This window comes from Ovis aries, chromosome 12 (assembly GCF_016772045.2).
Source record: "Ovis aries strain OAR_USU_Benz2616 breed Rambouillet chromosome 12, ARS-UI_Ramb_v3.0, whole genome shotgun sequence".
Classification (NCBI taxonomy): Eukaryota; Metazoa; Chordata; class Mammalia; order Artiodactyla; family Bovidae; genus Ovis; species Ovis aries.
Genome location: NC_056065.1, coordinates 76,068,178 through 76,094,829, shown reverse-complemented (window position 1 = coordinate 76,094,829; position 26,652 = coordinate 76,068,178). Strand labels below are relative to the sequence as shown.

Below are 26,652 nucleotides of genomic sequence, written 5' to 3'. Positions count from 1 at the left end.
AAATAATGTCTCTGCTTTCTGTCTATGTTTGTCTCAGCTATGCAGGAGACCTGGGTTCGATTCCTGGGTGGGGAAGATCTCCTGGAGAAGGAAATGGCAACCCACTCCAGTGTTCTTGCCTGGAGAATCCCATGGACAGAGGAGCCTGGCGGGCTGTTGTCCATGGGGTCGCAAGAATCAGACAGGACAGTGACTAAACCACCACGATGGGAAGTTAGGTTAGAGCCTTGCTGACTCATTTTACTGTTGTAAAATTCTGTCTCTCTCTTGCTCTTTCTCGTTCTCTGTGGTCTCACCCCCCGTCCAGATTCTTTATTTCCTTGTAATTTCTAACTCTTAAACCTGCCCCTGAGAATCCCTAGGGCGTCTGGAGGCTCCTCACTTTGGGTTCGCCTAAGTGATGGCGTGCTTGTGGAGTTCAGCTGCAGTGAATTTTCCAGTGAGACAGACTGTTGTTGTTCCTTTTTGTGACTGATAAACTGGTGATAGGAATGTCTTAGCTGTTGCTTTGGTTCCCACATTTGTGAGGTCAGGGGAACATTAATAAGCCCTCACATACTTGGTGAAACACAGAAGCATTTGACCATGTAAAGTGGATGAGCATTCGTAACCCCCAGGATTTCAGGGCGTAGCAATTCCTGTAGACTTTGTGGAAGGAACTTTAGGTAGTATTTTGTTTAACTACTTCACTTTCTATCTAAAGAAACCACACTTCATGTGGGAATCCAGCCACAGGCTATGAAGAATAGTTTTGTTATATGCTTTTTGGCGAATATTCTGAATACTACAGATGACCCATAGTGCTAGTGGTAAAGAACCTGCCCAGCAATGCGGGAGATGTAAGAGACATGGTTTTGATCCCTGAGTCAGGAAGATCCCCTGGAGGAGGGCAAGGCAACCCGCTCCAGTATTCTTGCCTGGAGAATCCCATGGCTAGAGGAGCCTGGTGGGCTGCAGTCTGTGGGGGTCACAAAGAGTCAGACATGACAGAAGCGACTTAGCACAGCACGCAGTACTCTGTATTTCTCGTTGTTTTTATCTTTTCCTGGTTTCGTTTATGAATTGTCTGCTTCTTCCTAAACAGCCTTTACAGTGGATCTGAGATGCTTCAGTAAGGATAATTCTTTTGTAAAAAGCTCTCTGTTTAGCTCTTACTGTGTACTAGGCGCTGTGCTGGGTGCTTATATGCATAATTGATTCTGTCTTCATCCTTCCAGTACTGTTAGGAGATAGTATCAGTCCTGAAACTGAGACTTAAGTAAGAAACGGACCTGATAACACACTGCTGAAAAGAGGCAGAGCTAAGACTTGAGGGCAGGCTTGTCTAACTCAGAAGCACGTGCCATGAACGTGTAACGTATGTTATTATTTCTGCTTGGAATGCTGACCCAAGCCTTACGTGCTTATTTTAGCTCTTAAAAAAAAATTTAGTATATAAAGTCCCCTATCCCCCAGTATCTTTATAATTGGAGAGCAGTGTTTTTTAATCCACAGAAGTAATAGCGATTCATTTACTCCTTTGGTTCCACTTCATGGAGCTCTTGATCCATCATAGGCATTTGTTTATTATATGGAAAATAAACCAATTTTGATTTGGTTTCCTTCTTTTGGCAATAGAAGAACCAATGGGACAACCCAAATCACACTTCGGGAGTTGTAATTGATTTGATTTTAGGTTTTTTTTTTTTTTTTTCCCACATTGGAGAATTTTGTGTAAGGAGAGCGGGAGATGAAACTACAAACATAAATCGGGCTGAGTCTCGGCAACAATTAAAGGCCTTGCTAAAGAGATGGTCCTTCCAACGAACTTAAGGAGAGTGTGATATAACAAAACAAGTATGTTAGGAACATTAATTTGGAAAAGATTTCAGTATGGATTGGTCGAGGGAGAAACTGGAAGCAAGGAAGTAAGTGATTTTGCAGGAGACTAGCTGAGGAGTAACTAGGATCTGAAAGAGTTGGTTATGTTAGGGATGAAAAAGAGGAAAAACGTGTTGACCCTGAAGTAAATCGACTGCCAGCAACGGTGGGCTTCTTTGGGATCCGCAGAGAGTTGCATCTTGAGGTCTGCAGCTTGAGCTCCGTGCAAGTCCCACAGGGCAGGCAAAGAAGAAGTCTTTTATAGAAGAGAGACAGGAAGTGGGAAGGGCCGAGGAGACCAAGAGTCTGTGGCTTTCCCTTGACGGAGCCCTTGCCTTGCCGGAGGGAAGCGAGCCGGTCTTCTTCCTGTTGGGCTCTGTTAGGGCCTGAGAGCTCCCCCTTCTGGCCACCCCACTCTCTTTCGTTCAGGCTCCTGTTGATTAAGTTTTTGCAGGCGTGAAGTGGGGAGCCTGCACGCAGAGGTGTTCTGGGCTGCATGGGATAGGGAAGAGAAATGAGAGGCGGAGTTGCATTTTGGCACTTGAAGGAATGTTGACTTATCTTCCATGCAAGTGGAGGAGACTCTGGGGATTCGGGGAAGATGGAGTTGTGCACCTGTAGGAGATGAAAAGGTGTGAATGAATTAGAGGATTTACAGACAGATTTAGTCAGTGTTAGTTTTATGTCTTGCAAATGCACCGAGGACCGTGGCTGAGAAGATGGATGCAGAGGAAATGCTGCCCTCCCTGCCACAGGCGATAGCAGCGTCTCCTGTTACATTCCGGAGACCTTCGCCGCTTCTGGATGAAATGAGTAATTTTGTCTCTCTTCGCTGCTGTCGAGCTGAGCTCTCCATTGCTCTTATAGTCCCGTTGTTCACATTTACACGTAATAGCTTGATGCTATTATTCACAGTACTTGACTTTTCGCCCGTACTTTCTGCTTGACATTTTCATGGCTCACGTTTCTATATCTCTGCTGGTTTCGTGTTCCGTTGGCCTCGTAAGGCCATGGTTGGTCTGTATTTCTTAAGTAAGAGGACTCAGTCTTTGTGGGCGAAATATATCTTTAGAGAATGGTCAGAAATCAAATCTCACACATGCTGGACTCAGGTCTGTGTCTGAGACATGGCTTTGTACTTACAGATTGTATGAAGTGTTGCTTTTGGCAAGAGTTTTTATCTCTCTTAAATTCCTCATTTGCAAATAGGGCTGATTCTACTAATCTGACAAAATGAGGATAAGAATGGAGTCTGTGAAGCATAGTGCCGGGCACATGGGGAACACTCCATGAAGGGGAGCCAGCAGTTTTATTATTATGATATTGTAGGGCCATGACTTATATATATATTCATATATATATATGCTTATATATAAGCATCTGAATGCAGAGTTCCAAAGAATAGCAAGAAGAGATAAGAAAGCCTTCTTTAGCAATCAATGCAAAGCAATAGAGGAAAACAACAGAATGGGAAAGACTAGAGATCTCTTTAAGAAAATGAGAGATACCAAGGGAATATTATCGAGCAAAGATGGGCTCGATAAAGGACAGAAATGGTCTGGACCTAACAGAAGCAGAAGATATTAAGAAGAGGTGGCAAGAATACACGGAAGAGCTGTACAAAAAAGATCTTCACGACCCAGATAATCATGATGATGTGATCACTAATCTAGAGCCAGACATCTTGGAATGTGAAGTCAAGTGGGCCTTAGAAAGCATCACTACGAACAAAGCTAGTGGAGGTGATGGAATTCCAGTTGAGCTGTTTCAAATCCTGAAAGATGATGCTGTGAAAGAGCTGCACTCAATATGCCAGCAAATTTGGAAAACTCAGCAGTGGCCACAGGACTGGAAAAGGTCAGTTTTCATTCCAATTCCAAAAAAAGGCAATGCAAAAGAATGCTCCAACTACCGCACAATTGCACTCATCTCACATGCTAGTAAAGTAATGCTCAAAATTCTCCAAGCCAGGCTTCAGCAATACGTGAACTGTGAACTCCCTGATGTTCAAGCTGGTTTTAGAAAAGGCAGAGGAACCAGAGATCAAATTGCCAACATCCGCTGGATCATCAAAAAAGCAAGAGAGTTCCAGAAAACATCTATTTCTGCTTTATTGACTATGCCAAAGCCTTTGACTGTGTGGATCACAATAAACTGTGGAAAATTCTGAAAGAGATGGGAATACAGACCACCTGACCTGCCTCTTGAGAAATCTGTATGCAGGTCAGGAAGCAACAGTTAGAACTGGACATGGAACAACAGACTGGTTCCAAATAGGAAAAGGAGTACGTCAAGGCTGTATATTGTCACCCTGCTTATTTAACTTCTATGCAGAGTACATCATAAGAAACACTGGGCTGGAAGAAACACAAGCTGGAATCAAGATTGCCGGGAGAAATATCAATAACCTCAGATATGCAGATGACACCACCCTTATGGCAGAAAGTGAAGAGGAGCTAAAAGCCTCTTGATGAAAGTGAAAGAGGAGAGTGAAAAAGTTGACTTAAAGCGCAACATTCAGAAAATGAAGATCATGGCATCCGGTCCCATCACTTCATGGGAAATAGATGGGGAAACAGTGGAAACAGTGTCAGACTTTATTTTGGGGGTCTCCAGAATCACTGCAGATGGTGACTGCAGCCATGAAATTAAAAGATGCTTACTCCTTGGAAGAAAAGTTGTTACCAACCTAGATAGTATATTCAAAAGCAGAGACATTACTTTACCGACTAAGGTCTGTCTAGTCAAGGCTATGATTTTTCCTGTGGTCGTGTATGGATGTGAGAGTTGGACTGTGAAGAAGGCTGAGTGCCGAAGAATTGATGCTTTTGAACTGTGGTGTTGGAGAAGACTCTTGAGAGTCCCTTGGACTGCAAGGAGATCCAACCAGTCCATTCTGAAGGAGATCAACCCTGGGATTTCTTTGGAAGGAATGATGCTAAAGCTGAAGCTACAGTACTTTGGCTGCCTGATGCGAAGGGTTGACTCATTGGAAAAGACTCTGATGCTGGGAGGGATTGGGGGCAGGAGGAGAAGGGGACGGCAGAGGATGAGATGGCTGGATGGCATCACGGACTCGATGGACGTGAGTCTCTGTGATCTCCGGAAGATGGTGATGGACAGGGAGGCCTGGCGTGCTGCAATTCATCGTGTTGCAAAGAGTCGGACATGACTGAGTGACTGAACTGAACTGAAGGCCATGAATGTTTATTGATTTATGATGAGGACCAGATAGAACTGCTTTATGTAGAATGCTGTTTTTATGGTTTGATAACTAGGTTGAGAATTTTGCTGCTTTATAGACCTTCAGGAAGATTTATAGTGTTAAGTAGGAAGAAATTTTTCCTCTGCCCTTCTAGGCTCTTCGATTGGTCTTAGAATTAAACTGACATCAAACAGATGAATAGGAGACAAGCAAACAAAAGTCTAATAACATGTCCACCTGGGAGCGGGGCTGCCCTGGTGGCTCAGTGGTAAAGAACCCGCCTGAAGGTCCCCTGCAGGAGAACGGGCACCCCACTCCAGTATTCTTGCCTGGAGAATCCCATGGACAGAGGAGCCTGGCAGTCTTTAGTCCAGGGGGTCGCAAAAGAGTGGGACATGACTTAGCAACTAAACAACAACATGTGGGCGAGACCCAGGGAAACTAGGAACTTGCCAGAAGAGCTGAAGGCTTCTCCTCAAGTACCATGTTCAGTTAAAGATAGGAGAGGATGTTTGGGGTAGTGGTCTGTGAACTTGGAGGGAGAAAAGCAATTCTTGTGGAGATGGAAAAGCAGGTGTCTGGTGCACAGATGTTTGCTGGGCCTCCAGAGAGCCGGGGACACAGCATGACTCTGGTCTCTAGGCTAGTTCCCACCCCCCCACCGCACCCCTGCACCTGGCCCGTGTTCACAGAGATCTCTGGTGATGGTTCTATTCTGGGAACAGGCCCTCTGTCTAAATCCCTTTAGGCGGTTATGGGGGAGGGAGCAAGACCCACTTCCTCAGTCTCAGTTTCTTAAATAATCAGCCCCAATAAATCCTCCTGCCAAAGAGACACGTTTTGTGGAGGCAGATATTGCGTCCCGACAGTAACACGAGAGATGCTTTCAGGACGGCTCCCAGCAGAAGTCTAAGACCACGGCGCCGTAATCTTTTAGTGACGGCCGACACATAGACATCCCTGGGTGTATCTGTGTAACTTTTAGATAGGAAAAGTAGCGTTTTGAGGAGCTGGCCCCAGGCCATATTTCTGACTCACCTGTAACTCCTCCCTCTTGCAGTACTTGGCTCCCTGTTTGGCCTTTGATTCTGGGCTGTTTCTCACGTTTCAGATGGCTTTTCCCATTTCTCTTAAGTGCTTCCTTTACAATGCAGCTTGGATGTCTTATCCACTGTGGGGCACTGACGCATTCTTCCTGGGCGTGTCCCAGTCATCTCTGCCTTTCCCGTGGCCCAGTGATAACGGATCCGCCTGCAGTGTGAGAGGCACAGCAGACGTGGGTTCCATCCCGGGGTCAGAGGATCCCCTGGAGGAGGAACTGGCCGTCCACCCCAGCATTCTCGCCTGGGGAAATCCTGTGGACAGAGGAGCCTGGCGGCCACAGTCCACAGGGTCACAAAGAGTGGGACACGACTGAGCACGCCCACCGTCATTTGGGCGTCAGTGTGTTTACCACGCTGCCTGGTGTGGAGGACTTGTTCTTAGGTGTCTCATCCCAGTGGGAGCTCCCACTGAAGCCTCTTTCCCCAGCCGAGGACTTTCTGTATTGATTTTTGACCTATGTTTCCCCCTCTCAGCTGCTCTAATCAGTGTGTCATCAAAGCCTATTGCTTGCGCCTCTTTTATGTCTTGTAAATCTGTCTTAACTACTTCTAAGTTCCTTTCCTTAATTCACATCCTCCTAACTCTTTTCACCTCTGTTTTTGTCCCTGTTTAATATATTCTCCTTTGAAATGTCACCTTTCCATAAATTATTTTTTATGTGTGCAGAAAGCACGTCCTAGGGGTCATTGCTTACTAAACTCACTGGGCAGGATGTGGGTCTCTCGCCACCATTGTTTTATTGTTTCGAAGCTTTTCTGATGCTTCTGTGTCATGGTTTTAAGTTAGCTTGCTTGGTTTTGTGGTTAAGCAAACCTGCTTTCTTGAGTGATCATAAACTTTCAGGGGTCCCCCAAAGTCCCCTAAAGTTCCTCTCTATCTGCAGTCCCCTAATGGGATTTCTGAGGTAACTATTTGATTGTCCTATTCTATCCCTGGCTCTGACAGTATACTGTCATTGGGCCTTACAGTGTGCTGGGCAGTTTTCTAACTGCTTTACCTGTCCTCGTAATACCCTGTGAGCCTGAGGGGCTATGGTAACTCCCACTTTACAGATGAGAAAGCAAAACTGGTATGGCAGGAGTCACACAGCTAGGAAATAGCAGAGTCATCATCCTAAGGCTGTGCGACTGCAGAGCCTGCTGACCTGAAGGCTGGTTAAACCTGGTTCTCCCCACTAACACCTTCAAGGTGAAGTCCAGCCCTCTTAGCAGGATCTAGATCTTGCTCAGGGCCTCTGTTTCCATCTGAAGCCTCTTCTTGCTCTGTCTCCCTCCCCCTTTACCTAATAAGGCAGTGGTCTGCATTTCATAGCAAACATTCGTTCCCCTTATGCATTAACCCCAGCCATCCACCTCCATTCTCTCCTTGAACACAGGAGTCCTTCGGCCTGAGATGCCGATCTCCTGCTGGCTCTCCCCTCGCCTGTGTTTCTGGCCTCAGCTCAGAGGTCATATCCTCCAGGGAGCCCTCTGTGTCACCGGCCTGGATTGGATGCGCCTCCTCTGAGTTCCCCCAGCATTTTGTGTTTCCCGTGACACTCACTAGATCTGTTACCTCCCTACCTTCTGTTTACTCCATTAGGCCAGAGGTTTCTGAGACTAGTATTAAAAGGGTATAACCATAAACAGTGAAAGTGAAAGTCACTCAGTCGTGTCCCACTCTTAGGGACCCCACAGACTGTAGCCCGCTAGATTCCTTTGTTCGTGGGATTCTCCAGGCAAGAATACTGGAGTGGGTTGCCATGCCCTCCTCCAGGGGATCTTTCCGACCCAGGGATTGAACCCTGGGCTTCCCAGGGGGTGCAGTGGTAAAGAATCTGCCTGCCAGTGCAGGAGACACAAGAGACGTGGGCTTGATCCCTGGGTTGGGAAGATCCCCCTGGAGTGGGAAATGGCACCCATTTCAATATCTTTGCCTGGAAAATTCTGTGGACAGAGGTGCCTGGCGGGCTATAAAGTCCATGGGGTCCCCAAGAGTCGGACACGACTGAGGATGCACCCATGCTCCTGCATTGCAGGCAGACGCTTTACCATCTGAGCCACCAGGGAAGCCCCTCCATACGTATGAGTGAGTGAAGTCACTCAGTCGTGTCTGACTCTTTGCAACCCCATGAACTGTAGCCTTTCAGGCTCCTCTGTCCATGGGATTTTCCAGGCAATAGTACTGGAGTGGATTGCCATTTCCTTCTCCAGGGAGATCATCTTCCCAACCCAGGGATCAAACCTGGGTCTCCTACATTGTAGACAGATGCTTTACCATCTGAGCCACCAGGGAAGCCCCTCCATACGTATAGTTAACCTTTATTCCTTCAGAGCGCTTTGGCGTGGCTGGTTAAGCAGTCATTTTCTCAAATAGGTACTTCAAGTGTGGCCTTGGTTGTATAGTCAGTGTTTCCAGTTGTATCCTGGGTGAAATGAGTGACATTTTTATTAAACTTGTGCAGATAACAGTATTGCCATGAAAATTAAAGAGGCCTGGTAAGAGTTTCTGAGGGAGGGAAGGAATCAATGAGAACTAGATGTAATTTAAAAATTATATTTCTGTTCACAGAAGCAGAGTTTACGGAATGGTTGTGGGTTACAGACAACTTAGGAAGGAGGCAAGGGCTTCCATATAAATGTCCAGAAAATAGAACATTTTGCAACAGCATCAAACATATTTCACACAGTGAAATTTCCTGCATTAGTTTATTCAGTGCAGTGCAGTAAATTATTGTTCTGCTAGACATTGACACAGCAGGTTCATGAAACTTTACTTTCTGCTTCCTGACTAAAAAGAGCCTTGGCGATCCTGATTCAGTCCAGTGGAATGGCCTGAGCGTTGTCAGTTCAAAAACCTGCACCCATGAATCTGTTCTTTGAAGTGGCAGTGGTTGGAGGAACCTGAGATGACCACTTCCACTAAGCTCCGAGACTGACCTTTGTTAAAGACAAATTCTATAGCTTCTGACAGTCTTCAGGGTATCAGAAACAAGAGTAAACCATCTGTGGACGATAGAGACTTAGTGGGCTGAGATTAATTTATTAATGATTATGCTCAAGTGTGAAATGCCTGTTGAGGGTTCATCGTAAAAGTAAAACATGGAACAGGAAATTTGCTTGTTTCTATTGGATGAAAATGAAGGTAATAAAACCATTCAAAAAAAAAAAAGTTTTAGACAGAATGTGTATAAGAGCAATGTGTAAGCCTGTTTTCTGAGAAGCCAGTTCAAGTTATGTCTGATTCATGAAAATGGGTGAACAGAATTTTTATAGAGGAAAGATCTTGAGAATGTAACATGCAATAATCCTGAGGCATAATATAGCAAGAGTATACTCAGAGTATCAAGTAAAGAGACTCAGTGAATCCAGAGGAGGGCTCAGACAAACACATTTTTATACAACTTCAAGGTTAAGTTAGGTGCCTATCTAGCTGGGAACCACTGGTTTAGATGAGTCAAGGGATTTAAAATAGAGAAGGAAGCTTATGTCCAGGTGAACATTGTAAATAACAACTGAAACTAGATCTCGTAATATTTCGTTATTGTTGCCTCGTATCACCAGGCAAAGCACTGCTGGGAGTCTGGTGAGTGTAGGAGAACTCAGCAAAACTATTTCATAAGAGATTTGACCCTTGTTTTCCTGGAGAGTAAAACATATTCCGGAGAGCAAGTGTGTTGGCATGTCTCTAGAAACTTCCCATAAAGCATGTGCTTTCTGAGATATTTCATACTCATAACATTTACATGTACAGATTTAACCTAGAGCAGGCTAAGGGTCTCTTCTGATTGGCCAGCTTTTTGTATAATAATAATTCTATTAAGCCACCCTTATGATAATAATATATCAAACAAGCCAAATTACTTCTAGCATCTCATTTTATAAGAGTATACATCCTTGTGATTTGCAGGGAGCTTCAAGGAAATCCTCCAGATAGTTTTAGTTATAGAATAGATCTTGCAGGTTTTTAATTATTTTCTGTATTCAGAATCTGAGTTTGGGAAGGCAAAATTTAAAAAGTTGTTAAAAGATTTGGATATTTGACTATGATGGGTTCAGAGGTGCCTAAGAAGCAAGCATTTGATTATCTGTTTAATCAAAGTGATGATAAAATATTTAAAAGTAAATACAGGCAGTAACATGTTGAATGTGTATATTGAATACGGATTGGATGTTCCTCTTTCATAAGTGAGGAACTTTTGTGACCCTCCTCCCTACTCTTGAATAACAGAAGACTTAATAAAGTCTGTATCAAGCACAGAGAATTATTCTGCAGAGACCCAGAGTTTTGACTGTCCCAGACGCACATGGAGCTAAGAGGAACCTTTCCTGGTGTAGGCAGAGGGTGAATCAGTAATCCAGGGAGCAAGCCCATCAAAACTGAGGGAACTTTAACAATTTTCTTTTTTTTTTTTTTTTTTGATTTAATAAAGTTTTATTTTTCAAAATGTACAGCTGGTGGGACCTGTTCATGCATCTTCACCAGCAGCTGGGGCATCTCCACCCTTGGTGTTTCTGGTGTAAATCACTTGAGCTCTGTGCTTTGAAACCAGTTTAATAAGTCCTTTACTAAGGAGTTCCTGAAGGGCTGCTCTGGCCAGGGAACCACGAATCTTCAGTCTCTCAGAGACCACAGCTGGAGTTATAAGCTTATAGTTGGGAACTTCTTTACAGAGTTTGTCATATGTTGCTTTGTCAAACAAGACTAGGTTATTGAGCTTGTCCCGAACTTTGCCTTTGGACCACTTCTTCTTTTTGGCCTTGCCCCCAGATTTGTTCACTGGATCTTTGTCTTTCTTGGCCGACTTTCCGGCATCTTTCTTCTTCTTGTCGTCCTTGGGCGGCATAGCGAAGCCCGGAGAGCAGCTGCAACCACTGCCGCCTCGCTAAGATCAACTTTAACAATTTTCATAGCTTCCTTCCAGAGTCAGGAATTACCAAGCATTTTAAGGTTTATTCATTGCGCTCTGTCCTGTTCAGGAACAAACTGATACGTAAAAGACACATCTCAGAGGTCTGCAAGGTCAAACTAATTTCATTATCGTCTTTATAACCATCACATTTGTGTTATGTGTGTTAACATGCAGTGGATCCATGATTGCTGTCATCAAATGAATCCACATGTCTTTTAAAAATTTACTCGTTTTAATTTCTAATATATTACATTTCAGCAGTTATCACGTAAACACTAGCTCATCATAGTCCTCATTAAGTCCCAAGAATATAGAGGTAAACAATTTAAAAAGCCCAAGAGTCGCTGTTTAGGATAAAACTATTATTTGAAAACAAAAACATATCCACGGTTGTACTTATCTGACACTATTGCTCATTGTGTAGTCTTAACCACTCATATTGATTATAACTTTTAACCTGGACAAGTAACTTCTGTTTTGCAGAAAATGAGAAAGAAAGCACTCGGCAGAGGGGGCGTGGATAACTGAGCACCTGGTGTCCTGCACCAGCACCCTAACGGACCGCCAGACTCGGTCCCATGGTACCCCTTTCTGTAGCCACACGCCTCCCTCCCACCTCGCTGTGTAGTGGCCAAAGTGAACATGTTCATTAACAAGACCCAAGGGGTAGCCTTTTTACAGCACACAGAAATGAGAAGTATATAGGCTTGAATATGCTTAGCGATCAGTGTTTTTGGTATTTCAGAAGTTATCTAGGGTTTTAATACATTATTTTTGTGCACGGTCAGTCGTGTCTGACTCCTTGCAACCCCATGGACTATAGCCCCCCAGGCTCCTCTGTCCATGAAATTCTCCAGGCAAGAATACTGGAGTGGGTTGCCATTTCCTCATCCAGGGGGTCTTCCCGACCCAGGGATCCAGCCCTCGTCTTGTGCAACTCCTGTATCGACAGGTGGATTCTTTACTACTGAGTCACCTGGGAAGCCCCTTTAATACAATGTATAGTATAATGAGTATTTATTAACTAACTCAATATCAGTTTAATGTTTTGGTTACCTCAAGAGTTTTGAAATTGTTTCAGCGTATATATTACAAACTGTGGTTACTATTGAAATAAAGCTTGCCAGAATAATGATACAATTTGGTTGAATATTTACATCTTTTATAACCTTAAGCAGTATGCCATGTTAGCTAATGTAGTCAGTAAGCCTGTGTACATTTGGGAAAAGCAAACTGAGATAGAATGGATGTGTGCTTTTGTTTTAATTAACATTCAGAAGTCAGAAGTCGCAGCTATATTTACTAAAGTAAAATGATGAAACTAGATGTTTGCTGAGGATTTTCCTTAATTATGTGAATCTGAATTCACTATAAATTTTCTGGACGTCTGGCACATTTGAAGTATTAGACGTTCAATTTCCTTATTTTATAGGACTTTGAGGAATAATCAGTTTATGCACATTTCTGTCTATAAGCCAGTCAGAGTAGAGTTGCTTTAATTTATTTAACATTTTTGTAAAGGACTCTATCTTCTAGAACAGTTAAGGTTCACAGCAAAATGAAGAGAAAGGTGCAGTGATTTCTCGTTTACCCCCTGCAGCCGCGTTTGCACAGCCTCTGGCTTTATCAGTGTCTTTACCAGATGGTGCGTTATTTACCAAGAATGAACCCACACTGACACATAATGTTCCAGAATCCACAGTTTACCTTAAGGTTCACTCTTGCTATTGTACCATCTACGGGTTTAGACAGATGTGTCATGACACAGCCATCATTATAACAACATATGGGTATTTTCAGTGTCCTAAAAATTCTCTGTGCTCTGCCTGGCTATTTCACCCTGCCATTCCCAGCCCTGGCAGCCACTCATCGTCTTACAGTCTGCATTTATCTCCATCAGTCACTACGTCGTGTCTGACCCTTTGCAACCCCATGAACTGCTGTACTCCAGGCTCCTCTGTCCTTCTCTGTCTCCCAGAGTTTGCTCAGATTTGTGTCCATTGAGTGGGTGATGCTATCTAAGCATCTAATCCTCTGCTACCCCTTTCTCCTTTTATCAGTCTTTCCCAGCACCAGGGTCTTTTCCAGTGAGTTGACTCTGCATCAGGTGGCCAAAGTATTGGAGCTTCAGCATCAGTCTTTTCAATGAATATTCAGGGTTGATTTCCTTTAGGATTGACTGGTTTGATCTTCTTGCTGTTCAAGGGACTCTCAAGAATCTTCTTCAGCAGCACAGTTTGGAAGCATCAATTCTTTAGTGCTCAGTGTGCCCTATGGTCCAACTCTCATATCCGTACATGCCTACTGGAAAAATCATAGCTTTTATTATTGTCTCTATAGTTATTGCCTTTTCCAGAATATCATAGTTGAAATCACAAGAGTATATAATCTTCTCGTATTGGCCCCTTTGACTCAGTAATACACATTGAAGGCTTTTCCATGTCTTTTTATAGCTCGGAAGCTTCTTTCTTTTTAGTGCTGAAAAATATTCCATTGTCTGGAAGTACCACAGTTTATCCATTTACCCACAGAAGGACATTTTAATTGCTGCCAAGTTTTGGCAGTTGTGAATAAAGCTGCTATAAACATCCATATTTGGGAGTTTAAATTATGAGACTTTATAATCTAGTTCATTGACACTTTCCAGAGGTATTCTCCAGAGGTGAATACTAACTCAATTAAAGAAAAGACTTTTCTGGATTATATGCATGTAGATTCATAGACATGAGAAATTTTGGTGATAATTTTAGGTATATTTTCCATAGTGAACAGATAATATAGACGTGTAAGAGACTGAAAGACATACTGTTAAAAGTGATGCTTTATTTTACGAGGCCTTTTAGTTGTGTTTTGGTTGTTACTTTTATGATATCAGAGGTGAACATTTTGCCAAATATTGAACAAGTTTACTTAACCTAAGCAGTTAGCATGTACTTAAAGCTGCGTTAAAATTACTGATACTTTTTTTTTGGCAAGGCACCGGTCTGGCAACATGGGCTGTAAACAGAAAGACATGTGGTCCTTGCCTTCCAGAAGTCCTATTCGTGGGGAGGAAGAAGGGTTTGGGAATCAAAAGTGAGATAATACTGTGTTTCTGCTTTGAATGTATGCCTTGAAGGAAATCACTTTTGCTCCTTGAAGTGCCATTCTCTCCTCTGTTAAGTGGGGGATGCAGGTTACTGGTTGGTTTTTACGGTATTTGCTTCTACATACGATTGCAACAGGGGGCTTGCCAAGTGGTGCTAGTGGTAAGGAGCCGGCCTGCCAGTGCAGGAGATGTAAGAGGCTAGGGTAAAATCCCTGAGTCAGGAAGCTCCCCTGGAGGAGGGCGTGGCAACGCACTCCAGTATTCTTGCCTAGAGAATCCCCTGGACAGAGGAGCCTGGTGAGCTACAGTTCACGGAGTCGCAAAGAGCCGGACATGGCTGAAGAGACTTAGCACGCACACCTGCATAACTTGTATTCACATGGGCTTCCTCGACGGCTCTGCGGGTAAACAATCTGCCTGTCATGGAGGAACACAGGTTCGATCTCTGGGTGGGGAAGATCTCTTCGAGGAGGAAATGGAAACCCACTCCTGTAGTCTTGCCATCCCATGGTCAGAGGAGCCTGGTGGGCCACACAGTCCATGGAGTCACAAAGACTCGGACGTGACTGAAGTGACTTAGCATGCATGTTGCAACAGAAACCCAGGTGTAATACGTGTCATGAGAATTACTGCCAGTGAAACGTGGAAGTCCTGGGAGGGAAGACGTCGCACATTTACACAAGCGGAGGAGGGGAGTGGTTAGCGAGGAAGGAGAAGTGTAGTGAGTTTAGACTGATTTTGCTGCTGGTGGCAGGATTCAGTGTACTTTTATTTTCTAGGATTAAAAGGCTTGAGGAGGGAAGACCATGTTTCTATAAATAGGATAGCCAGAAGCCACCTGAAAAAGAGAGATCGAAGATAGCAGCTAGAACTAATTTCTATAGCGAGACTAAGCAGAGATGGCAAGATGGCAAACACTGCCTGGACACACACTGTGTCTTATTTTTTCCTGGTATGAGATAAATAAAGATAAGTCTAAGAAGTTGCCAGCTCAGAAGGACCTCCTAGTCCAGTCGGGGAGACACGTTAGTTAATCACAGTGTGTCGCGTGTGTTGGAGTACAGAACGGGCTGTTAGGGGGCGTCAGAGCCCCAAGTGTGCCGTGGCCGCGGTGGGGTGTGCCCGCCTGTTTAGGATGAGCAGAAAGGAGGAATGCCGATAGCAGGGGTGGGTTGTCTGGACTTCTCTGTGGCCTCTTGTGTTTATATTTTACAGTTACATTTTCATTCATTCTTTTCCCCTCTCTCTCCTTTGAGTCTGTCTGTCTCTCCTACTCCGTAATTGGTGTTTCTTGAAGGAAGAAGGGGCAGAAACTCCTTATACTTCAATTACTACATCTAGCAAGCTCATACATAATAAGGTTTGAATAAAGGTATTCTTGGAGAAGGCAATGGCACCCCACTCTAGTACTCTTGCCTGGAAAATCCCAGGGAGGGGGGAGCCTGGTGGGCTGCCATCTGTGGGGTGACACAGAGTCGGACACATCTGAAGTGACTTAGCGAAAGGTATTCTGAATGACTAGGTGAATAAATCAAAGAAAGTTGAATAAACTCATTATAGATTATTTTAACCTTCTTAGAAAGATGGGAGCAAGATCATCTATTAAGCAGAATAGCTGTTCGAGGGTGTGGGATATTAAATTTAGAAGGATTTCAGACTGGTGTTTTCGATGAATAAAATGGGGATTCATCAAGCTGCGAGGGAAAAGATGTGGCCCAGAGGAAGGGTTTAGTAGGCCCGCCACTGTTTGTTCACGACGAGTACCTGACTCATGTGTTCCTTCTCCTTCTCTGTCTTATTGAAGGTTAAAAAAAAATTAAGAATCTATATATATTGACATGTGCTCCCATGCTAGGTGATAAGCAAGCTGCATTGGAAATGCATCGAGAAACGTGCACATACTGTATAATTAATTTTAATTACGATAATAAATACCACTAATTAAGCAAATCTTGGGAGAGCCTAATTAAGAAAACTTGGTAGAATTCAAACTGGAAACACTTTGAATTATAATTCTGAGTGAACACTTTGAATTTAATTGACTGAAAAGTCATAGGAAACTATTCCACCGTGATGACAGAACAGTTTAAATCTTACCCTGCAGCTGCATCTTCCTAAGTCTCTTGTAGTTGTAGGTAACTAGCTAGTTAGCTGATTCCTAACCAAATATACTCAGCACCATATACAATTTTCTTTTCATGTTCAACAATATGCACTGCTTGGTCTGTGTGTTTTAGGAAGAGTGCCTGTTCTTTATTAAGAGAGATTTTTTACATGTCTGTCATTTCAAAAAAGTATTTCTTTTGATAACTGTAAGGGGATTTGATCAGAATAAGTAAAGTGTTTCATGACTTGAAATTGAGGGAAATTGATAACTGGATGTTTTATGACTTTGCTCCTTGCATCGGTCATAAAATTGAAATTATTTGGAAATAATTTACTAAATCTAAATACTTTCAAAATAAATATTTAAATAATTACAGATATTTTTAAAAGTTGGACTTTTTTTTTTGCTTGTTTGGATTTGATTCTGTCGTTTCAAACTGCCAGTCAATTATATCAGGCACAGAGGAAAATATTTAATTGCATTTTGTACCAACTATGAACTCCGAGAGTTGGTGATGGACAGGGAAGCCTGGCATGCTGCGATTCATGGGGGTCACAAAGAGTCGGACACGACTGAGCGACTGAACTGAACTGAACTGATTGTTTTTCCAAATGGGAAAAATAAAATGAATTGTTTTAAGCCAGTTTTTTATGTGTGATAGTTAAGTTTTATTTCACTACCCCATGAATATGTACCTTGTATATGGATACATATTTCTGAGACAGATTGATTTTTTTAACTTTTTAATGAAATTAAATCCTAAACACAGGGAAATGGTGGTTATAATCATCTCATGACTGTATTGTTTGTTTCGTATTCCATTTTATCAGTTATATATCTCAATAACCCTAAAATATAAATCATTTCTTATAATTTGCTTTGTAGATAACACTGTATACATTTTTTGTACATTCTTGTGTCAAAAAAAACACAGAATCATATTGAAACATAGGTGGCAAGCTTGTGGGAAGGTGGCTTAAAAGTAAATCCAGGATCATCATCATTTTGCCTTTCGTTCTTTCTTCATAAAGGCAAGATTCGTTTCTTTTGTAGATGCAGAATGAGAAAGCTCAAGGTCAGATGCGATCATGTTTTTATTTTACCTGCGTTCTTATTTTTTCTCCTGTTAAAATTTTAAAATGTTACTGCAAACAGGGAAACCAATTTGGAAAAACATTTTTAGAAATTTTGCTTTAGAGCGGAGATATTTATTGGAAAACAGAACTATGTAATCTGGCAAACTCCTATTGAAAAGAATATTTTTGCATACATTCTAGATAATAAAATTTGAAAGCCCCTAAAAAAAAAAAGACCTTATTTTTCTGCTGGATGTTGTTACTTTCATGAGCTGTTGGAGGGTGAAGGGTTTTACCCTTATTTTGTAGCCATGAAATTATTATATTCTAACTCTGCACACAATTCAGACCAATCCTGGAAGGTCTGGCGTTGTACCCTGTAGAAATCAAATAATAGATGATGCAGAATGAAAAAGATAAAATGTAGTTCACAAGAACCTACTTTTTATGGAACTTTAAACATTTGACAAAAGTCAGTTTGGAATTTAGTTCTTATAAGAGTTCTGAATCTTTGAGAGAAATAGGTAAAAAATATTTTTTTTTCAAGGTGGCGTGGCAGAGGCTGATGAATCAAAGCAATTCTGAAATCAGGAGGAAAAGTTAAATTTAAGTATAGGGGAACGAAAATCTCTCTACCAGTCCAGAATATTGCATTTCACATTTTTCTTTTTCTTTTAGCTTAAAGAGAAGTTAAGATTAGCCAATTGTGAAACAAAGGATGGAAAGAAGAGTAGCATGTTTTCAGATGTTACTTGAAGAAATTGAAATCTTTCAGATCGACATTAAGTCAATATTAATTTGCATAGAATATGTTACTTTGAAATAATCACGATAACTGTATGCTCCATAAGAATGCCTTTCAGGGGTATTTCTTTTTTTAGGAATAGGTGTAACTTGAGTGAAACTTGTGGTTTGTAAGAATCAGTAACTAACTATAAGTTGCCACCTTCCCTTTTTGTTTGGTTATTTCTGTTTTTTCCTCCTCTCATTACATTATTAATAGATAAGCGCTATTAAAGTAATATTGCCAGGTTGTTTACTAATGTTTAAAATTTAAGCCTGAAATACAATTGAGAATAAGTAGATATAAAGGCAATTCACAATGAAAAATTTGAAGATTAAAAAATATCCTCTTATGAGCTGAAAACATTGAACTTGATCAACATATGGTACCAGCTAGCCTCATCTCCACCCGTTCTTTTGTTATCTTGTTATTGTTGTAAGGCTTAATGACAGTTGTAAGCTATAGTTCTGGATGTGGGGGTCAGTCCACCCTGGGGAGAAGAGGAGGAGACAGCAGTGTGGATTATGAAAATATGGATGGATCTAAAAAGAGACCCCTGTAAAAGAGCGGGGCTCAAAGGAAAGCTAGGGAAGACGGAAGAAAAGACGATGGGATATGATGTGAAAATCATCATTTGAAATCTTTCCTTTCATTCCCAGCTGCCGTGTTTTGGAGAAAAGGAATGCATTTTTATGTTAAGGGGGAGCTAAAAGAGGCCAGATGAATGGTATTATTTATTAGATATATTTTCATTTTGAGCGAGATAAATTATGTGCATTTTAATAGACTCTACATATGTTAGACTTCTTAAATCTTACAGACGCAATGTTAGGTGTGGTACTTCATAGAAACATTTCAAGTAAAGGAAAGTATTTGACTAACATTTGGCCTAATCTAAATAGACCTAATTGTAAAAATGAGTGATTGTCATATATTAAGTATTTTGACTAAATGTGATGGTAAATATTACATTCAAAGTGTGAACTTTTGGTTACTTTTGTAGCTTAGCTCTTCACACGCACACTTGAAGTTTGTTCATGCGTGTTTTTCTGGACAAAGGATGGCACTGCAGTGTGTCTTGGTTGCTGCGGCTGTTCAGTTGCTGAGCCGGGTCCAACCCTTTGCAACCCCGTGGACTGCAGCACGCCGAGCTTCCCTGTCCTTCACCGTCTCTCTGAGTCATGTTCCTGGAGTCCGTGTTGTTGCCTAACCATCTCATCCTCTGCTTTCCTCTTCTCCTTTTGGCTTCAACCTTCCCAGCCTCAGGGTCTTTTCCAGTGAGTCGGCTCTTTGCATCAGGTGGCCAGAGTATTGGAGCTTCGGCATCAGTCCTTCCGATGAATAAGCTAGTACTAGGTAGTAACATTCATCTTTATCCTTAGCCCGTTTGATCCGAAGGGACAACAATGCAGTCTAGCGGTCATTTTTGGGGAATGCAGACACAGGGTCCTTGTGATTTTAACTAGTTTTTGATGTGTTTGTATACAATGAAAGAAAAGCCGTTGCCTGATTCTAGAGTTTGGAGAAAGTTAAACTGGGAAAGAGCTCAAAAACATCGGGCCAGGGCGTGTGGGCGCGGTTCCAGGGGACAGGATGTTCCTGGTGTAGGGGCCAGGTCCACCGGCAGGAGTGCCTTCTCATGCCTGGATGCCTCCGGCTGGAGGGCGGGAGAGGATGGTGATCGGCTTCGTGCGGCCGTTGAGTGGCTCAGCTGGGTCCTGGTCCTCACCTCTGGCTGGAGAATCCAGGCTTTATCTGTGGCATGTAACAGTGAGGTTCTATTCCCCAGGGAGAGGTCAGGGCGGCAGACAGAACCCTGGGAACCCCAGCAGAGAAGGCACTGTGAAACACCCTGGAAAGACAGGAAGCACGCCGAGTAAAGTGGACGCAGACGTATCTGGAGGACACACGGGAGGAGGAACCTCAGCTTCTTGGTCAAGGAAGGGGCAGGTCCTGGCAGCCCTCAGTCCCACACGCCTCATGCCTGGTAGACGCTGAATAAGCACATGTTAAATGAATGCAGTATCACACGTTGCAGAAGTCCAGTACAGTGAAGACTGGGAGAACAGCGATTACATGCAGAAACTAGCAATCACTGGTGGCTTAAGCTGAGAAGAGTCGATAGTAAAAGCAGTGACGGAGACTTGCTGAGTGTGCGTTGGACTTGCAAGAAAATTCTCAGCGAGAGGAGGAAGGAACTAGTCTAGGTCTGCTTCTTAGTTGGCCAAATTCTACTTTACAGAATTTACCTTAGTCTCATTTTACAAATAAGCCGGTCCTGTTGTTTATATTTACTCCCCCTTTTCCATGCATTCCAATGCAATAATATATTGTAAAGAATAAATACAAGGTATAAGATAATTTATTCAAGAGAATTACTAATCCTTGACTGAGAAAGTTTATCAAATAATGCCCCCCACCCCGCACTGTGTGTGTGTGTGTGTGTGTGTGTGTGTGTGTGTGTGTGTGTGTGTGTGTGTGTCTCGTTTCTGGTTTATTGAGTAATATCCTTACAAGAGACTCAGGAAATTGTGTTTTCTCTCTAAGTTCATTTATGCCAAAGTGGACTAGACTAGGAATGATCAAAACTCATTGCTATTTGGTGAGGCTTGTTTGGTGACTTTCTCCGTGTGAAAAGAACTAGTGTTCACAGTTGAATTTCTTACAGAAAGACTTTGCGTTATAAGAACTAAGACCAAAATTGGCACCTTTTCTTATAATCTCAGCAAGAGGCCAAAGATTACGTCAGCAGGGAGTGTGAACTAAATTTTTATCCCACGAGATGGATGTTCTAGAATGGGTGGAGCAGAATAAGTTTGCAAAATAATAGCTCACAATATTTCTATTTAGAATTTCAAGAAATAAATCATTAAAAAAAGACATTTATGACTTCAGATTTAATTGTTGTTTGACATATTAAAAATTGTGGGCATGTACATTTTTTATAAAAGAAAAATCTTGTATAACTTAAGGTACTCTAAAAATACAAAAAAAAAAAAATCAGTTTCTGACCAACGTAGATAGCATATTCAAAAGCAGAAACATTACTTTGCTGACTAAGGTCCATCTAGTCAAGGCTGTGGTTTTTCCAGTAGTCATGTATGGATGTAAAAGTTGGACTGTGAAGAAGGCTGAGCGCTGAAGAATTGATGGTTTTGAACTGTGGTGTTGGAGAAGACTCTTGAGTCCCTTGGACTGCAAGGAGATCCAACCAGTCCATTCTGAAGGAGATCAGCCCTGGGACTTCTTTGGAAGGAATGATGCTAAAGCTGAAACTCCAGTACTTTGGCCACCTCATGCGAAGAGTTGACTCATTAGAAAAGACTCTGATGCTGGGAGGGATTCGGGGCAGGAGGAGAAGGGGACGACCGAGGATGAGATGGCTGGAGGCATCACGGACTCGATGGACATGAGTCTGAGTGAACTCTAGGAGTTGGTGATGGACAGGGAGGCCTGGCGTGCTGTGATTCATGGGGTCGCAAAGAGTCGGACACGACTGAGCGACTGAACTGAACTTAAAAATTAAAAAAAAAAATCAGTTTCTAGGTTCTTGATTTTTAGTCATGATTGCTATCTATATTTGAATAAGGCTTTATTTTAATTACTAGGCACTTAGTCCCTGCTTTAAATTGAAGGGGATAAAAATGTCTGGCAAACTTCACAAGCAGAATGGCTACTGGTATCAGTGACCCGATATGCTTACTGCCTGAGCCTCGTTTTCCACGTCTTCACCTGTGGCCACAGATACAGCTTTGGCCCAACCTGCAGGTTCCTACTGTTGATCCTGAAATAATCACACGCTCTCCCCACCCTGGGCCCCTCTGTTGCTAATAATTTTGTCTTACCTCATCCTGTCTATGTTCCTTGAGCATTCTTTACTTGCTCTGTTGTGATCCTTGTTCTGATAGTGTTAGTGGCTCGGTTATGTCCGACTCTTTGCAACCCTATAGCCCACCAGGCTCCTCTGTCTATGAAATTCTCCGGGCAAGAATACTGGAGTGGGTTGCCATGCTCTTCTCCCGGGGATCTTCCCAACCCAGGGATTGATGTTGGTCTCCTGCGTTGCAGGCAGATGTTTTACCATCTAAGCCACCAGGGAAGCCCCTTGTTCTCATAAGTATCAGATGATTGGTGGTTTCAGATTTAAATAATATGCTTCAAATTTAATTCCTTGGTATTTCGCTCCTGTGTGAGAAAGAATCTCCATAAGCCCTTGTTTATAAGTCTGTTATTTGAAAGAAGTCAGATGTATGTTTTTACTGTAAGTCTAGTGTTTCCAGTGGGAAGGAACAGGCATAGCCACAGGCAGCGTTGCTTTTCTGCCTCAGGACTTCATTTCGAGGGCATAGAACAACCTTGGGCAGGCAGGATTCGCATTTGTGATGACGCATCATCCCGTCTCTCCTGCCATGGTTTCCTCCTGTCTCTGCCCCCTTTATTGTTCCATACGCCAAGCTGAACTTTGGTTCTAATTAAAACATGAATGAAAGTGTTAGCGCTCAGTCGTGTCTGACTCTTTGTGAGTCCATGTACATAGCCCACCAGGCTCCTCTGTCCATGGGAATTCTCCAGGGAAGACTACTAGAGTGGGTTGCCATTCCCTTCCCCAGGGGATCTTCCCAACCCAGGACTGAACCCGGGTCTCCTGCATTGCAAGCAGATTCTTTACGGCGTGAGCCACCAGGGAAGTACAGTTGTACAGCGTAATTCTTCCTATGTATGGACAGTGTCCACCATATAGAGCCCAAGCAGGCATCGGAACCAGGCATCTGCTGATTTTATGTTGGATGAACATAAAAACAAAGTGAAAAAAAATGCATACTGTGGGGAATAATGGTTAGAAGCTTAGCCTCTGATTTTAAACCCTGAGTAGCATTTGCTAGCTTTGTGCCTTTGTGCATGTTACTTAGTCTCTTTGATCTCTCCCCTCTGCCCCCTGCACGCACACGTATAACAGAGAATAAAACATGGATTATTGTTAGGTTTAAGTGAGATAATACATGTAAGTGCTTAGGTCAGAACCTAGTGTAGAAAGCCATTATTTTTATCATATCTTTATTTGGGTAGGTAATCAGGGGGAAAAAAGGCATTCAGACCCTTAAATCACCTTTCCTTGAACTATCTACCAAGGTGGATTGGTTCTGATGGTGCTGAAAGCATCGTTTCATATGTGATCAGCAGTTTTGTTTGAGAGAGTGAGTGCTGGCCAGGCACTGGTTATGCCTTAGGAGAACTCCAAAGGTAAATAAGCCGTCAGAGACTTTGGAGATTCATCTCTTCTGATTGATCATGTCCATTGTAACAACTAGGACCTTCTGGGTCACTACTAACTTCATCGATTTCTGGCTCCTGACTAAGAACGTATTGTGATTATAACACCAGAGGTGGTTGAACAGTCTGTAACCTATATCTTGATACAAGTCCCTAGGAAAATAAAGACAGGATTATGAGAAAGTACAGTGACTTCATAATTTGGAAATGTTATAAGAAAGTCACTTGTTAAGGGGGCTGTGAAAATATGAAGAGTAGTATTAATTGTCCATAATGGCGGACAGTGAAAGCATCCCGTCTCTCCTTGCTTCCGTACCTTTTAATTAGCGCCATCCCCGTGTTTGTCTCTTTCTAGGCCACATGCTGTCTCTGGAGCACTGGGCAGTTTACCCAGCTCCCGCCTGGACCTTTCCCTCTCTGCTCTTGCTTTCGTCTTAACCTTGTACCCTGTTTTCCTGCTGCAGCCGTCCGCGGCAGGCCACCACCACTCCCTGCCATGATTGCAAAGGCCTCCTCACTGACTTTCCAGTCTTCATTCTCGTCCTTTAAAACCCATCCTGCAAATGGTGGAGCGACCTTCCTGAAATTCCGGTCCAGGCACGTCCCTCCCTTGCTTCATAGCTTCCCTATTTCTCTTAGGTCAGCTGGCCGTGATTTGTTGTGCAAACTGGGGTCCTCCCTTGTTCTTTTCTCACTGATGGTTTGTATGTGGTGCGGTGCAGATGTGTGTCTGCTTGGGTGTGCAGTGAGACCCCATATGGCCCTCGTTCCTGTAAAGATGCATTCCTGTCAGTGCAGGGAGTTCCCTCTTGCCTTTCCCTGGGTGCTTCTGTGCCAGCCCACCCACGCCCGTGGCCCCAGGAGACCACTGTTCTGGTTTCTGTAACAAGAAGTCGTAACCTGGGCACTTCTGAGAGTAAAAGGGATTGCCGCTGAGAACTGTGCTGAGAAGGCGGCTGTAAAGTGTTCTGGGCAGGTCAGCAGCGTGGCTCCCTTCCTCTTTGCGACAGGTCAGAACTGAGTTGGTCTAAGGCCTTGGGATCCCATCTGTCCCCTACCGACTCTTCAGGCCACATTGTCTTCTCAGCCGCTCAGACTTTGTGCATGTTCCTTCCGCCTCCAGACCCTGCCGGACCTTTCTGTGATAGTCTTGCCTGCGACGGGGAAGCCACCCTGCCCGCCTCTCTTCCTCCCCCTCGTCGTATGGGCCTCTGGTCAGCTTCTCGTTCTCTGTTTAGACGCAGTCTCTTCCCCCGAGACTTCGACCACTCCGTTTTAGAAGCCCCCGTCCTCCACTTGCTTTACAGGTCTGATTTCTAGACTCCCTGGGTGTGTTTTACCGTTACCACCAGCGCTCTTTTTACATTACACTGTGACTGTCTTTGATTGCTCCTCACACATTAAGTATTTACTAAATGAATATATATATAAACATACATCACCATATTACTATTTGTGTGTTTCACACTGAGTTTGTAAATGTGATTTAGCACTGATTAGACTTTCTGTCGTTTTTCGGTTGCTGAGTCATGTCTGACCCTGTGACCCCATGGACTGCAGCGCACCAGGCTCCCTTGTCCTTCACCGTCTTCCAGAGCTTACCCAAACTTATGTCCACTGAGTCGGTGATGCCATCCAACCATCTCATCCTCTGCTACTCCCTTCCCTTCTTAGACTTTATATCTAAGTCAGTAATCTTCATTCAACAGTCCATATTTCATAATTGTGTAATTATATTTTAGTTCTTTCAGATAAAGCCCTCAAATGGATAGTTACGATATTTCCAGACTTTTAAAAGACACTGTGATTCTCATTTCTGCTGGGTGACTGTATAGACTCTTAGGGGCCTTCAAGGCATAGAGAAACGATTAGTACTTACTGTACTGTGTTGAATACAGTAACTACCTAAAGTGTAGGGTCCCTGATTTATGCTCTAAAACGAAAGGTTCTGTTGTTTATTAAAGCATCAGACAAATTATTTGTCTTTGGTTTTATCCATTTGGTTTTATCGCAAGATTCACTATCTAAGGAATATCAACCAGTTCAGGCATAGTTCTGAACTAGGTTCAAGGCAGGGTCAAAAAAAAAGAAAAGAAAACTGTAATTTACTTCTCTGGGACATAGCATGTCTCATTTGTCATCCATAAGAGCAAAATACGTTCTTCAGTGTGCGATCTACCCAGTGAGTGGAAAATATTTACATGAATGTCGCGACAGACATTGCACATGGTCCAGGTCTGAAGAAGATGAGGAATACTATGAATCCAGGGTCTGGCTGTGTACAAAACGGGAAAACATAAATTCCAGGTAAAGGTTAGGATAAGTACAAAGACTGACTCAAAATCAAAGAAAATGGAAAACATAACCCATTCCTGGAGGGCAGTGGTGCATAGAGGGTGTGTTTATCTGAGGCCACATTTGCCAGCAGCTTGGCCAGGATGGCTGGAGGGGAGCCTGGCCAGAGGGGGTCTGGGGGGGCTGGTGGAGCAGGAAGCTGGATGTTCCTCCCCGCGCTGGCTCAGTGCCACGTGTATAGTTGGCTGTTAGTCCTTATCAGGTGCGTTGATAAATAAATACCTGAAAGAGGATTTTTATTTTTTTTAAAGTAAACCCCCCCTTAAGTGAAAAGCGTCTGTTGGCATGACTCTTCAAAGATATTCTTACTTCGGAGAAATAGCCAGGATGGTAGCCTGAAGGCAGCTCCTGTACACGATGACCTCATCAAGCGTGACTTTTCCAAATGGGAGTTGAGTTGCTTTCCAACGTGTGTGAGTTTCTGCTGTGCCGCAGAGTGGACCAGCGTTTGCAAGCACGCATCCCCTCCTGCCCGAGCCTCCCTCCCGCCCCCGCACAGGGTGTGACTTTGCAGCTCTGACCAAGTCTGCTTCTGTCGTGTGCGATGCAGTGGAAGTAGGTGAGGATATTCAGATCTGTGTCTGTGTCCACAGGCACCTATGTTAACTGAATGTGTTAAACATCTTCCAGGGAGGTAGGTAGACTATTCGGTATATATTTTTTTATCATCTCATGTCTTGGTTTGTTAATGTTTTGGCATAGGTTATTGGACACAGGACTTTAAATGCTGCAGTTTATTCGGTAAATATTTGTTGTGTAAGTATCTTCTGCATTTGAATTCATGTGACACTTGAGTTATTAAAACAACTAGCTCTTTAATAAAAGAGTTAACAGTTGTTGGGCTGGGATGGTTTATGTGCCTGGCATTGTCTAATCATTGGACGTGGATTTCTAAGTTAATCCTCATATAA

At 43.0% G+C, this 26,652-nt stretch overlaps 2 protein-coding genes across 14 annotated transcripts in view; one reads left to right on the top strand and one right to left on the bottom strand.

The window, feature by feature from the left end:
• Window positions 1–26,652, top strand: part of DENND1B (DENN domain containing 1B) — a 271,609-nt gene that overhangs the window by 85,667 nt on the left and 159,290 nt on the right. The window lies entirely within an intron of this gene.
• LOC114117259 (small ribosomal subunit protein eS25) lies at window positions 10,546–11,041 on the bottom strand. Its single transcript, XM_027975995.2, has one exon. The coding sequence runs from the start codon at window positions 10,992–10,994 to the stop codon at window positions 10,617–10,619; it is 378 nt and encodes a 125-aa protein (XP_027831796.1). The 5' UTR covers window positions 10,995–11,041; the 3' UTR covers window positions 10,546–10,616.

Coding starts and splice junctions, on each gene's coding strand:
- LOC114117259 (XM_027975995.2), bottom strand. CDS start 10,994: ATGCCGCCCAAGGACGACAAGAAGAAGAAAGATGCCGGAAAGTCGGCC.